The sequence below is a fragment of the Vipera ursinii genome, assembly GCF_947247035.1.
Source record: "Vipera ursinii genome assembly, chromosome: 1".
NCBI lineage: Eukaryota > Metazoa > Chordata > Lepidosauria > Squamata > Viperidae > Vipera > Vipera ursinii.
Window position 1 is genome coordinate 179167350 of NC_139512.1, and position 15644 is coordinate 179182993.

At 40.7% G+C, this 15644-nt stretch overlaps 1 protein-coding gene across 2 annotated transcripts in view; it reads right to left on the reverse strand.

Annotated features, from left to right (window-relative positions):
- PLEKHM3 (pleckstrin homology domain containing M3) overlaps positions 1 to 15644 on the reverse strand; it is a 76621-nt gene that overhangs the window by 59561 nt on the left and 1416 nt on the right. The window contains exons 1-5 of one of the 2 annotated variants that reach the window (XM_083354562.1): positions 12058 to 12144; positions 11563 to 11759; positions 11079 to 11122; positions 8054 to 8927; positions 347 to 1270 (exon numbers count right to left, since the gene is read on the reverse strand). In XM_083354562.1, the coding sequence (XP_083210688.1) occupies positions 347 to 1270; positions 8054 to 8654 (1525 nt within the window). In that variant the 5' untranslated portion in view covers positions 8655 to 8927; positions 11079 to 11122; positions 11563 to 11759; positions 12058 to 12144. Of the gene's footprint in view, positions 1 to 346; positions 1271 to 8053; positions 8928 to 11078; positions 11123 to 11562; positions 11760 to 12057; positions 12145 to 15644 lie in introns of those variants that run through there. The other variant, XM_083354563.1, reaches the window with a different exon arrangement.

Genomic DNA, 15644 nt, shown 5'->3' on the forward strand with positions numbered 1-15644 from the left:
TCTGCGCCTGCACTCTGCGCGCCCTGGTAGGTTTCTGCAGGCTGCTGGCAAGCAGCATGTTTTCCGGCAGCAAGTGAGCTGGGAAGGAGCGGGGAGAGGGGAGGTGGGGGGGAGGAAAGCGATGCCGCATACCACCACGATGCCGCGTACCAAAGCCCTGTATTAGGGAACCCTTGGAAGAAGTGCCTGTGGACTTTCAAATTATCCCAACTCTTGGTTTGCAAACAGAATAACAACCAAGTTATGTGCTACACCAAAAATACCAAACTGAGACACTCTTATGCAGTGTAGATAGATTAGTGAAGTGGTTTGGGAACGACAAAACATCTTCTTTTATATTACTTACCTGCACACTTGAAACTCTGAGCAGTCAGGCCTCTTTCCAAGGACAAGGTAGTTAAAATGCTCAAAAAACTGGTGGTGACAGACTGGCGCTTGGTCTTCCTATGTTCTTTTCCACAAGATAAGCCTTGGACTTTGTTTCTAAGTGTCACCTGCAGGTTTTGCCCTAAACTTGCTGCTCTGGTTGCAGCCTTCAAAGCCTCCATCCATTCCTGAGCTCTTTGAAGGGTTTCTGCGCGGAGACGAAGCACATCTTGAGGAAAGATCACCTGAAAGCAAGAGTCACAATCATCCAGAATATCCGTTTGAACAGAGACACATGCCTCCATATTGTAGCTCCACAGAGGGTCCTCATCAAGCCCACCGATCTGAAAAGCCACGAGAAGAGACCCACTGAGTACAAAATGGAATGCTTTCCAGTTATTCTGGAGAGTCAGCCTGTAAAGAATCCCTGACTTGACAATGCTTTGGTAATCCTTGATGTTTGGGGTCAAAGATGGCAACTGGAAAAATTCTGCAGGTTCCTTCCGTAAGCCATGGTTTCGAATGAGGCTGCTCTCAGCATTATCCAACTTCCATGAGTTCACCAAGTCTCCTTTTGGCCTCAGAAACGATGGAAGTGAAGAGTGAACAGCTTGCCGAAGCTTTTGCCCCCAGTCCAAAGCTTCCCAAGGCGATTCTGCTTTGAGTTGCAGGTGCAAATTATTGAACAAGACTGCATCAACTACACTGGTTTCCACATTGATGCTTTGGAAGTGCAAAAGCAGATAAACTGTTGGAAGGTTCCGGTTGCCGCTTTTGTCAAGTTCATACAGACAAAGTTCATATGGAGAGAGTTCTGCGTAAAAAGCCTGCCAGTAACTGCCACGGTTGTTCTTAATTTCTACATACCCTTTCTTCAAGATATTTGAATATGTAGGCTCGTGTTCTACAAAAGAGTTTGAACAAAGGTAAATTATAAATGCTTTAAAACATCTCTATAATGCTTAAGTTGACCAGTAAAAGTTGTTCATTATTGGCTTAGGAAATCACAGTGGCTGGGAATCTTTTATCAACTGAGGTTGGTTAGGTTCACTACAGCAGGGCTTTTCAACCTTTTCACCCATTGTACCACTTTTAGGATATGGCAACATCCGAGTACCACCAGTTGCCTAGCAAGGTGTCAAAAACTTGACCCCCCCCAAAAAAGGAAAAAAAGGAAAAAAGTGATAAAGTACAGGTAGTCCTTGACTTGCAACAGTTTGCTTAAGTGACTGTTCAAAGTTACAACAGCACTGAAAAAAGTGACCTATGACCATTTTTCACACTTATGACCGTTTCAGGGTCATGTGATTTACATTCAGATGCTTGGCAACTGATTCATATTTATGATGGCTGCAGTGCCTCAAGGTCACGTGCAACCTTTTGACAAGCAAAGTCAATGGGGAAACCAGATTCATTTAACAACCTTTTATATCAGGGGTGTCAAAATCAAGTTCATTGAGGGTCGCATTAGCATTGTGGTTACCGTGCGTGGGGCGGTCCTTCCTTCCTTATTCCCTCCCTCCCTGTCTCCCTCTTTCTCATTCCCATCTCCTTCCTTCCTTCCGGCACTGATCCTGGCACTTCTGCTGAGCCCTGACAGCTGATCTATGCTTCTGCAGGGCTGTCAGGGCTCAGCAGAAGCACCAGGATCGGCACCAGGCTCCAGCTGATCAGCGCTTCTTCGGGGCTCAGCGGAAGTGCTAGGATCCGCACCTGGCTCAAGCTGATCGGCATTTCTGGAGGGCTGAGAAGAAGCACCGATCAGCTGTAGCTGCACACACTGATCCTGGGGCTTCTGCCGAGCCCCCGTACCCCTGCAGAAGCGCATGCTGATTCTGGGGCTCCTGCCCAGCTTGCTCGCTTGCCCTTCTGAAAACACGCTGCTCACTCACTAGCACTTACCCTGAAAACATGCCACTTGCTTGCTTGCCCTTCCAAATACACTCCGCTCACTCGCTCGCCCTTCCGAAAACATGCCGTTCGCTCACCCTTCCCCTGAAAACATGCCACTCGCTCACGCACCCTTCGCCCGAAAACACGCCACTCACTAAATAGGCTGCTCGCTCACGCACACTTTGCCTGAAAACAGTCCGTGCTAAACAGGCCGCTCGTTCACGCACCCTTCGCCCGAAAACAGGCTGCTCAGTATCAGACCGCTTGCTCACAGACCCTTCCCCAGAAAACAGGCCGCTCACGAAACAGGCTGCTCGCTCACTCACCCTTCCTCCAAAAACAGGCCACTTGCTCTGTCTCTCCTCACTGCTTAGGTAAGAAAAGCCTCTTCTCGCTCTTTCTCTCCCTCTCTCGCCAAAACCTGCCCTTTATTCTTCTCTTCTCTCCGCCCTCCTCCTCCTTTTCTCTTCTGGGTGCGTTGGCAGCTCCAATTACTATGTCGCCACGTGCACCGATCCTGGGGCTTCTGCCAAGCTTTGCAACTCCAGCTGATCTCCTCCAAGTCTGTGCAGCGCCACTTTAGCTGGTTCCCTCCCCCACTACACTTGGCTAGGGGTCGCATATCACCTGGCAGGTGCTAAAGTACCACTGGTGGTACGCGTACCACCAGTTGAAAAGCCCTGACTTAGAGCTCCAAACTTACACCTTGATAGCATTTTACTTGAATTACAGGTAGCTGCTCTTACAAAGGATCTTGAAACAACTGATCCAAAATAGGCAGCCAGGTATGTTAATGGGAGCTGGCAGAAATGATCATATTATGCCTATTCTTTGCCAGCTGCTCTAGCTTGCAGGCTATTACTGGAACTAATTCAAAATACTATTAAAATGGCTCGGAACATGATTTGTATGACTTCCTTCTCCCATAAGTACCTTTAAGATCATCTTCAGAGCCACTTCTCAAACTACCTCTCTCACTCGTTCTTCCATAAGAGTATTATTACTCTGTGTATATATACACACATATAAACACACAAAATTAAAAAAAATACTCTAAATTGTCCAAGGAACATGTTTAGTGTTCATGTTTAATGCAAACATGTTTCTACAATCATTGGGCAAAAGGATATTTGTTATTATTCTAATATTTTCATTTATTCTCACATTTGTAAAAGTTCAATAGGAAGATGAACCTCTTTTTCACTGTGAATTACACCTCATACCGTGTATATTAATATTATTTACATTTAAGCTATGATCATTTTTTTACTACTGTAAACTCCATAATCCTAAGGGACATTTGCTAAACAGTAAGCACCACTGATCACCATAGGATTTAGTAAACATGTACAGGACTGCTTGATATTCTTTCTGGAAGAGCATTTTCTGGAAATTGTTTTTAAAAATGGCAAATGCCTGGCAGTGTGGTATCTTATGTGGGGATGCAAAATATGTTGGGAAGTGTCTTAATTGGTACTATGTGAGAGAAGAGTACAGGGGGTCCTGGGCTGGTGGCATAAGACAACAAGGATGATCAGAGGACTAGAAACTAGCCCTATGTAAGAGTTGGTAATTTTAGCTTTAAGAGAAGCATGGGTATAGGAGGGGGGAATATAATGGCAGATTCTGACCAATAGAAAAGAAAAATTCCAAACTGTAACAGCAGCCATTTGATGGTGGAACCAAACTGTTGAGCTCCCCTTTACTGTGCTATGTGCCCAAAAGAGACTAAAAGCCATCTAAATAATAATAATAATAATAATAATAATAATAATAATAATAATAATAATAATAATAATAATAATAAAAGAGGAAGAAGAAGAAGAAGAAAAGAAGAAGAAGAAGAAGAAGAAGAAGAAGAAGAAGAAGAAGAAGAAGAAGAAGAAGAAGAAGAAGAAGTAGTAGTAGTAGTTGGAAGGGACCTTGGAGGTCATCTAGTCCAACCCCCTGCTCAGGCAGGAAACCCTATACCAGGGGAAGGCAACCTCAACTCTTTTATGACTCATGGACTTCAACTCCCAGAATTCCTGAGCCAGCTTGGCTGGCTCAGGAATTCTGGGAGTTGAAGTCCATGAGTCATAAAAGAGCCGAGGTTGCCTACCCCTGCCCTATACCATTTCAGACAAATGGCTGTCCAGTCTTTTCTTAAAAACTCCCAGTGTTGGAGCATTCACCACTTCTGGAGGCAGGTGGTTCCACTGGTTAATTGTTCTAACTGTCAGGAAGTTTCTCCTTAGTTCTAGGTTGCTTCTCTCCTTGACTAGTTTCCATCCGTTGCTTCTTGTCCTGCTTTCAGGTGCTTTGGAGAATAGCTTGACTCCTTCTTTGTGGCAGCCCCTGAGATATTGGAACACTGCTATCATGTCACCCCTCACCCTTCTCTTCGTTAAACTACACATACCCAATTCCAGCAACCGTTCCTTGTATGTTTTAGCCTCCAGTCCCCCAATCATCTTTGTTGCTCTTCTCTGTACTCTTTCTAGAGTCTTGACATTTTTTTTACATCGTGGTGACCAAAACTGGATGCAGTATTCCAGGTGTGGCCTTACCAAAGCATTGTAAAGTGGTATTAGTACTTCACTTGATCTTGATTCTGTCCCTTTGTTAATGCAGCCTAGCACTGTGTTGGCTTTTTTGGCAGCTGCAGCACACTGCTGGTTCATATTGAAGTGATTGTCTACTAGGACTCTGAGATCCCTCTCACAGTTACTACTATTGAGCAAGGTACCACCTATACTATACCTGTGCATTAGATTTTTCCTTCCTAAATGTAGAACCTTACTTTTTTCACCATTGAATTTCATTTTGTTAGATAGCGCCCATTGTTCGAGTCTGTCCAGATCCTCCTGTATTTTAAGCCTATCTTCTGGAATATTGGCTATTCCTGCCAGCTTGGTGTCGTCTGCAAATTTGATGAGTTCCCCAACTATCCCCTTATCCAAATCGTTAATGAAGATATTGAAGAGCACTGGGCCCAGAACAGAGCCCTGGGGCACCCCACTACACACTTCCTTCCATGTAGAACACACTTCCTTCCATGTAGAACACACTTCCTTCCATGTAGAAGGAAGCTACCATCTGCCTGGAAAGCTTTTATTTAGATTTTTGAACAGAATGGTGCAGGCTGGGAAATTCTAGGAGCTGAGGTCCACACAACGTAAAGTTGCTGAGGTTGAGAAACACTGGCCTAATTGGTACCATCCAGCTGTAGAATTTAATGAACCTCCTCCAGTTTTCAGAAATATTTTTAATGATGTGTCTGCATTTTCCATTTGTGCATTTTACCCCAACTGAATCTGATATAACTATTCCAATACACGGTACCATATGTTTCTCCTATCACACTGAACTAAAGCAAGTAATAGAAGACTGCTCTGCCAACATGTATTTTATCCTCCCTGAAAAAACCCCTAAAAAGAGAGGTTTTATTTAACTTGCAGGCAACAAAGAAACTAAATTCAATTTGAATTTGAAGGAAAGAGTTGTCGATGAGACAAAAGGATACAGTATGAGTAGAAGCCAATTTTATTTGTCTTCCATCTCTGGTTCTAGGATTTATTACAATTTCTGTGTTAACTCAGAACTCATTAATTCTTTGAGCCTCCACCACCACCACCACCACGCCTTTGTAGTGTAGATAATGGGCACACATTCTACTGGCATCTTCCTTTTCTGTTAACCCAGAAAGAGAAGCCGCATGGCTACTGCAGATCCAACTAGAACTCCCATCAGTTGTTCTAATTTCCAGCAAGCACAAAAGACACTTCAGGTTCTGCTAGTTTTCATGCCACGTCCATCCCTGTTTTCCTCTCCTTGCTTGCCTCAAACTGTCTCAGAGATTTGCTCCTCTTTTGTTAAGCAAGACAAAAGCTCTCTCTCCTCCCATCCACACCTCCCCACTCCCCCCCACCATCTTCTACAGCCAGTCATTCTTTCTATGGACTGTCTCTCAAGCTACTGTGAACTGGATTCCCACTTCAACAGGAACAATAGCGAGGAATGACTTGATTAACATGCATATCCAGCACACTCTTTGGAGCAGCAGTTGCTGGCACAAGCTGGCCAGATCACAGCTCCCTGACCACTGCCTTCCCTCAGACGTCTATCTCCTCTTCCACCTCACCTGCCTTATGCACCAAAGCTACACAATAATACCTTTTCGCAGAGTGCTTTCTCTCCAGCTTCTAAAAGGGAAACAAAATTTCTCTTTACTTTCACCAAACAAGGAAATTCAATTGAGGCAGAGCAAATCAAAGCCCTTCAAAGTAAATAGGAGATAATCACATTAAATTGCCCACATCTGGGGTAGCTTTTCCTTTTTTCTTTGAAATGTAATTTCTAGGGAAACAAGTCCTAAAGGAGGAAACATCAGAGAAAAGAGCAGGATAAGATATTTTCTCTCTACAGATTATATCCCTTTTCTTTATTATGTCTCATTACAATCTTTGTAATGTATGTTATATATCAGAAATGCTCACTGAGAGCAGCTAACGTTTCTCTTTCTTTGTATTCTAACAACCTCTCCGGGTAATAGAAGCAAAGATCATACTGTAAGTAAAACTTGGGTTCCATTTCTCATGGTCCACAATCTTTTGGTAGTGTTATTGTCTGCATATGATAGTGGAATTACTTTATTAAATCACTCCAAAGGTCCATCTAATTTAGCAAACTATGTACAGCTGTTACCAGTTAGTTCTTTCCAAAATGAAGAAGCAAGAAAGCAGTAATACTTCCTCATTCTTTACCCACCTGAGCATCACATATTTAGAGGTACAACGTCTCTAAACATGGAGGTTTTACTTAGGTTTTAGGACCAAATGGCATTTAATTAAATAAATCAAAGGCATTTATTTCTCCAGAATCCTTGAACATATCCGTAAGTAGCCAAAGATATTGGTTAACTTGGGTGTTAGGCAAATAAACAATTGAGAAGACCTTTAAATAAAGGACCCTCCCGTCTATAATTTAAAGGAAATTATGTGTCATAGAGGAGAAACTAGGACAAAGACATCAAACATCACATCTAGAATGAGCATGCATTGGCAGCATTTTTTTTCTTAATATATTAGTGAAACATCTGAGAGGTTTCTTGACTCATTACTCTCTTGGTTTAATACTGCTGAGTTTTTACTACCAGGAATTTGCTATAATAGCAAGAATTTCCAAACAGCAACAAGACAGAAAGTTTGGAAGGAAGCACAAAGCAAACTGATCTTCCCAGAATGTTAACTATTTGGCCACTTGGAAGAAATTGAGAATGAAAATAACAAAAAACAAAAACAATCCAAATATTTCCATTTTGCTTTTAGACGCTTTGCAGAGTGAGATGGGCAGCATATAAATTTAATAAATAAAATCAATCAATGAAAATAATTTTCATGTCACAAAATATATACATTCACTAAGATTCTCTACAGAGGTGGGGTCTGCAGTTTTATTGGATTGAGTATGAAAGCTTTGCACAATTATCCTTACCTACTATAATTTATAATGTAAGATTCTGACAAGGACTCTTCCTTTCTCAGCATATTCTTCAACGTCTATTCATATCCCTTGCTTCTTTCATTTAAAGAATACACAGTGGAACTGGAAACTGAATCCAGAAATCGGTGCTGCAAACTCCTCAACAAGGAGTGCCCAACCGTAGCAACTTTTAAGACTTGTGGACTTTTAACTCCCAGAATTGGGATCTGTGGACTTCCTGATTTCCCCAACCAGACATGCTTGTAGAATTCCCCATGCTGGCTGGAGAATTCTGGGAGCTGGAGAGTTGGAGACAAATATTAACACTTACCAGTATTCCCTTGAGTATCTTTTCCCATTTTGAATCCAGTTGGTGTAAATGAATGTTTAGAGCACTGGCTCGCCTGATTAGAGAGCTGTTGCGGAGAGGCATTATTAAAGATGATGCCCCAATTTATGTGACTAATATCAGAATGTGACCGGTTATGGCCTGGCTTGAAAGAGGAAGTTTCCTCATTTTGGACTATAACATCATTCACAGAACGGGGCCGATTCTTCCTCTTCTGGCAGATGTTAAAGATATTAAGAGCTGAAGTGTCTCCCTGTTCAACCCAGGAGAGATTGTCAGGCACCATTCCCCTTTGCACTCTAAACTGTTCTTTGGCAGGAAATGCAGCCTCTACTTTGGTTTCTGAAACTCCATTTTTGCAGTGTGCCCAAACAAGGTTATTCTTCCCTAAAGAAGTAATGTTCCTTAAATCTCCACAGGCTGTGATTTTATTAAATGCGTCACATCCAACCAGTTCAGGAATCTCCTGAATGCCATAAACTTCCAGTGGCTGTACATTTTCCAGCTTAGCATCAAAGGTACTGAAGAAGTCTTCGGTCACTTCCAAGGCTGGACTGATGTCATCAACTTCTAAGGCCTCCATTTTGTTTGTGGTCAAGAGACCTATATCTTTGGGAGTATTTTAATAAAACAAAAGACAAAGAGGTATCTCTGGAAAGATTCTTGCAGGTATTTCTCTATCCTGCTGGGGACAGAATCAATATAGTTTTCATTGCCATGGGCATTTCACTTCAGGAGCTTGAAACAACGTTCATTTGTAAATGTTGTCATGTATAATAGTTGCTGTCAGCTTTTTCTTCCTGAATGAAGAAGTACTGGTGGTTCAGCAAGAATTCTTTACAGAAACTGGATTTTCCTGTAAAACATGATAAAATATTCTGAAGTAACATTAGCTACAATAGATTCTCATGTACTACCAGAAAGCACCTATAAACAGTAGAAAGTTAAGGGCATAACTTAAGTGTAATTACTGAAATCTCCTTTTGACCCACTTATCTCAGGCTCTACTCAGCCATCTTGAACAACCCTAGAAGATTCTCCCATAGGTTTAGCACACTAAAATCTTTACCTGAGGCCCTCTGAGGATTGCATCTTTGAGAGTTACTTGGCTAGCAACTGGATAGAGGGTGGTGACTATGGTGACACTTCCATGTATTTATACACACAAAAATTTGTAAATTGTTTTCATGTGACTCAAGGTGATTACAAAAATGCAATATACAGACAACACCTCTCTGGTCTTTTCAACCCTTTTTAGGCACTACACAGAAATTTTTAAATAAATGTTATTCCTGATGATTGGCTTTCTGAACAGAGTTCTTCTACATCCATACCTACATAAGATAATTACTGTTTGTTGAGTTTAATTATATCAATAGAATTTAAATATTAATTTAATGCTAATTGTGCTTATTGCATGCTATCTTATATTGTACATTGTAAGTTTATATTTAAAATATGGAAGAGTCCCGTATTTCAAAAGTGCATCTGGGAAGTCAGGAGGGGTAACACACATGACCCTTGATTTTGTTCACTGTCTCCTCCCCAGCCTCTCTGCCACACAAGATCATGGTGCCCAGAAGCTTCCAGTCTCTACGCAAACTGTTTGCAAGCTGACAGGAGGAGTTGGGTCAGCAAAATCACTGCCTCAAAGCATCTGGCCAGCTTGCAAATGCTTTTTGCACTGCAAGTGAAAGGTTCTGGGTGCTGTGTTCTCACGGGACTTCAGGCTGCAAGATCATGGCACCCAGAAGCTTTCAGTCTTGGTGCCCAAAGTGTTTGCAAACTGGCCGGATGCTTTGAGGCAGCGATTTTGCTGAACCAATGCCTCCTGTCAGCTTGCAAACATTTTGCCCGGAGACTGGAAGCTTCTGGGCACTGTGATCTTGAGGCCTGAAGTCCCACAAGATCACAGCACCAAGAACCTTTCACCTGTGATGCAAAAAGCATTTGCAATCTGGCCAGACATTGGGAGTGACACAATCGGCTTGCAAATGCTTTTCGTGCCAGGAGTGAAATGTTCTGGGGACCGTGATGTCACGGGACTTCAGGCACACATCAGAATTGGTGCCTGAAGTTGCGCAAGATCGCGGCCCTCAGAACCTTTCACTCTCAGCATGAAAAGCATTTACAAGCTGACTCTCCCTTCCCTCAAAGGCAAAGAAACCATGGCAGAGAGGTAAGTGAGTCTGGCGCGGGAGGATGGGAGGGGGAAACAGTTGTGGGGAGCGGGGGGGGGGAATAGTATGAATATTGCAGAGACTCTGCGGTCCATTGTAAGGGCGAACAACTGCCATGGTGCTGCCACATTAATTAATTTTGGGACTTGTTTGTAAACACTAGGGAGCATTTATCGCATAACTTCAAATGGCCGCTAAGTGAACTGAAATAACTCGGGGATTACCTATATCTGCCTGAAAATGTTTGAATTATTTGTACAGTTACTAGAAAATAAATTATGCAGGAATGTACCAGATTGCAAAACACAGCATTCTGTTAGCACAGCAGTTGGAAGAATGTTAGTGCATATTTAGTCACTTATGCATAATAATAACATAATTTATAACTAAGTTATTATATATAACTAAGTTATCACTAAAGGGAAATATTAAGTTAAAAATTCTATATAAAGAAGGAGAACTGATAAGACGATGTTTCCACCACTACGCTTTTTGGTCCCTAAAATAATACTTCAGGGATCTTAAAGAATGCCTAGGCCTCTCCTATATGAAAACAGAACAATATTTTTCCCATATTCAATTTTTAGAGTCCCCCCCCCCTTAAATTTCTTATTATTTCCAAAACAATTACCACACTGTATACTCCTTTTGCTAGTCCTTTACTAGTTACTTATTTATTAATATTTTACATGTCCCCATACTGATTTCTATGTGTTTTATTTGTATAGTAGTGTTATCTAATGTGTACACAATGTGCACTTCTCATTTCTGCTATTCAGTGTCTTCTTAGGAAACGAGTGAGATTTTGAAATAAAGTATAAGTGTACCATATTTCTTTTTCATCATTTTGGTTGGATGCATATCTTTTTCACTATAATTTAAACAAGCAATTTATCAAGTTAAATACTGCATATTTTAATATATTCCAAAAATGTATTGAAATGATCAACTGGCTGGTATCCTTACAGTTGTTTCTCATACATATCACAGAATTAGATCCACTGAATTTATAATAACTTATTCCAAGGATAATTTGTAGAATTTCAGACTTAGTGGTATCTTCTGTATTGGGCTGATATTATCTCATTACAAAATTCTGTTACTTTTATGTTAAACCATTAACACTGATTGAAAGCTATCAGTTAAAACACATAGTTCAGTTGCCATCTGTAAGGCTGAGATGAGAAGATATGATTCATAATCATTACACACTAGCAAAATTATTTCCACTAACCATCATACAATAAAGGGCAATGTTCCCTTTGTGTTTTCTTCCCAAAAAAGTATAAATTAAAATACAGAAATGCTTACTTATGTTCTGCTAACAAAATGTTTTTCATCACAACAGTGGAAATGAGAGGGAATCTTTTGTTTCCTTGATACAAATCTGTATTTCATTCTTTTGTGCAGTCTTGGTTAATGGAAGACTAGCCATTTTCTCTGCAGGACAACAGATTATCTATTCTATATCGTGATGTTCCAAATGCAATGCTGCTGGTTTTATTTCCCTGTAAGAATAATAATAATAATACCTGCTCTCTAATAACACAAAAAGAAATCCATTTTCTATGTATCTGGTAAGGATAGGTTTACATTTCTCTGAACTGAAAAGTTGAATATAACCTATTTATTTTGTTCCATTTTCTTAGGAGAGAAAACTGAGAATCAAGACTTCCAATGCTTAAAAAGAAACATCCAATCCAACTATTTATTTTTATTCGTCACAGTTTCCAGTTTCTGCTCAGTTAACTGTCCAGTCCCGCCCCCGCCCCCCCCGCCACCAATTTTCAATTTCTTATGACTTACTATTTTTGTCAATCACTGCTGGCTCACAGATGAAACTGGTAAGACACACTTTCTAAACTCCAATCCCAGCAACCAAAGCTAGAGTTCTGGCATTTATCTAAAATAGATCCAACCAATAAACATGGCAGCCCAGACATTAATCTTGCAAAGAAACCTGATCTTATTTAAACTAATGAAGAACGATCCAAGCAAAAAGAATTGATGTGCTGTATGTCTTTCATCATTTTTCACATGAATTTCTCTTACAAAGAAATAATAATGTAGCAGCATTTAAGCATTTCTAACAGAAGTTCTTGGTCAAGCTGTTCTCAATATCAATACCACATCTTCCCATGATCCACTGTATCTTTATTTAGCAAAGCAACAAATCTTGTTGGCAGGAACTCCATGTGATTAACAGCCTTCACAACTTCCTGCTTGTTTCCCACTAATTTCCAGTATGCAACTAATCCAATGACATAGAATTATATAAAGAAGTAGCAATTTAACATACAGGTGGGTATGCCAGGCAAGATATCAACTCACTAAGGAAACTGTGCTGTAGTGATCTTTTTAGAACAGTTTATCAAATAGATTGATTCAGACAGCCTATTAAAAGCAAGGGAACTGACTAAAACACAAATAACAGCGCCACGATTTGTGTATTCCTCCAACTGGTCAGGATCAAGGCTAGGCAATCACATTGCTATTGATGTTGTACAATGTTTTCAATCTGCTGCAGTGCTAGTATACAAAGTACCAATCCAATGCCAAATTTCTGGGGCTGCACCATTACTACTGTATATGAAATAAGGGTTTCATGATGTCCATTTGCTTCCATTTCAATGTCCACTATGGGCTCCGTACCTGCTGCATTCAACAGAGTGTAAATTTCTACGAATAGATTCTTATGAATCTGCATGCATGTGCAATGTTGCCCTTTGACAATCTTAGATGTTTAGTGCATCATTAGGGATTATATTCAATATAATTTGAAAAAAGTACTGCAATAGAAACAAAGTCAAACCAATGAAAATTAGGGTGAAGGCAAAATTTATTAAATGTGGGAACTGTCACCCCTCTTGTAAGGAAATTCATGACATTAAAATATATATTTCTAATCCATGGGAAGATGTCCCAGAAAACAAGCCTACTAAGCGATCAGTGAAATATCTATGCTAAGAACCAGTTAATTTATGGAAGTTTGGCCATTAATCAGGTGAGAGCTGGTTTGATGGTAGATTTAAATAAAAAGGGTCAACAGCGCAAATGAGTTATTAGGGACAGATCTACAAAAAGCCCTCTTTTACAACCCTGTAATGCCTTAATTTGGGGTAGAGTTGGGGTGACTGAATGGAGCTGAGCATTTACTTGCTGCTACAGGAAATATGGAAAAAGCATAGAAATAGAAAAAGGCAATTCCAAAGGAAAAAAAGCTGAACTCAATGTTGGCATCAGGAGGCCAATGAGAAGCACAAATAGTCTGGGAACAAAGAACTTCATGGCAGCAGCCCAGTCAAGAAGCTTTTCTATGGATCTGTAATATTGCTCCTCTGAGGAACTAAGCTTATTTTGCCAAAAAGTCTATATGAATCACTCATATTGTGATTAAGTTAGAAGGAAATAATTTGGTTTTTGAAGAGGAATTTAATAATTTCACAGAGCATGAAGACGATTTTGACACATACTCTAAGAAGAGGATTTTGACACATACTCTAAGCAGGAGTCTGCACTATTATAAAAGGACAGGCAAGGCCACCCTGCGTTCATTGTCAGGCAAATGTATTTTAGTTTTAATATGTTATCAAGATGACTGAGGCATGGCTTGTGATCACACACATAGGGAGATAGCCTCCTCTGAACTGCCCCCTTTCTGTTACAGGGGAATTTTTTTTATCTTTTTAGACTTTGAAAAAAGACATAGGATTTCTGTTCCCTCTCCAACAGCTTTAGAAATAACTAATTGCAATCTTCAGGGAACTATAAGGAGGAGTCCAGGAAGAATTGAGACAGAGAGAATTTATTTAGATCTGAAGTGATTTAAACATTTTAACTAGACATTTGTGCAACTTTTTAAAAATTCTGTGTTTAAAATCTAATCGCTTGTAGCATTCATATTCCCCATATAAGTGTTTTATGGAACTCTGAACTTAAGAGCAGAGTTGCCTCTTAAGAGTAGATCAGCATTATCTTGTGGTTTACCCAAAGCTTTATGCACCCTACAATCTGAACAATTCCATCTTTTTACTTCCTTTGCTTACTCAATGTTTGCTTGTTATTAAAGTCAAATATATATCCATATTCTTTGTTCCTTTTTTAAAAAAAATAATTATCTATTTTGTGTGAGATTGCCTATGTTCCAAAATGAAGATAAGAGTGGGTGGGAAGAAGGGATGCCCTTCAGTGCTACAGGCACAGCAGATGACGTAGACTTCAATTATTCTTTTTTTTAGAATGCCACAAAATAACACGGGCTAGGAGCAGGCATGGTCTCTACAGTGTTCATATCATAAACTAAGAGAACATACACAAATAAAACATTATTTAATATCGTGAATATGTGTACAGTACTTGGCCCACTTTCCTAAATGTTTAGGGTAGCTTACAGAAACAGAGTTAAAAACTAGAAATATATCAACACCAATCTAAAAAACAGTAGAATACTCTTATATCTGTGCACATGATTTTCTTTCATGGAAGAAAATCTGAAGCATTACTTACACTCAACAGAAATAAAATCAAGTTATATAATAATGGTAACAGATGCTCCCAGAGATGAAGTCATTAAGCCAGAGGAAGGATGAGACAGCGGTGTGCTATGTCAGGGCTTTTCAACCTTTTCACCCATTGTACCACTTTTAGAATATGGCAACATCTGAGTACCACCAGTCGCCTAGCAAGGTGTCAAAAACCTGATGACCAAAAAAAAAAAAGGAAAAAAGTGATGAAGTACAGGTAGTCCTCGACTTACAGCAGTTCACTTAGTGACTGTTCGAAGTTACAATGGCACTGAAAAAAGTGCCCCCCAAGCCACAGCTGAGCAAGACACCTGCCTGCCCGGCGCTGCTCTTCCTCGTCTGAGGTTTTCATTGTTGTGAGCATTTATGTTGAGGATTGGCAGTGGGGGTGGGGTGGGGGGGTGTTTGGTTTTTATTCCCTCTGTGTGCTGGGTGGTTGCAGCAGGTTTTAGTCACTTCACATGACCCTGGGACACTGTGACCGTCATAAATATGAATCAGTTGCCAAGCATCTGAATGTAAATCACAAGACCCTGGAGATGCTGCAACATTCCAGCTGATCGGCACTTTTTCTGGGTTCAGAAGTGCCAGGATCAGCGCTGAGCTCCAGCTGGAGCCTGGCACTGATCCTGGCACTTCCACTGAGCCTTGACAGCCCTGCACTTTCGCTGAGCCCTGACAGCCCTGCAGCTCCAGCCATCTTTCGCTCAGGCTTGTGTGGTGCTGCCACCCGTTCAGCTCATTCCCCTCCCACGCTACCACTTTTCTAGGATGGTCGCGTACCACCTGCTAGGTGCCAATGTACCACAGGTGGTACCCATACCCCTGGTCGAAAAGCCCTGAGCTATGTCTCAGCTGATTCCAGTAGCT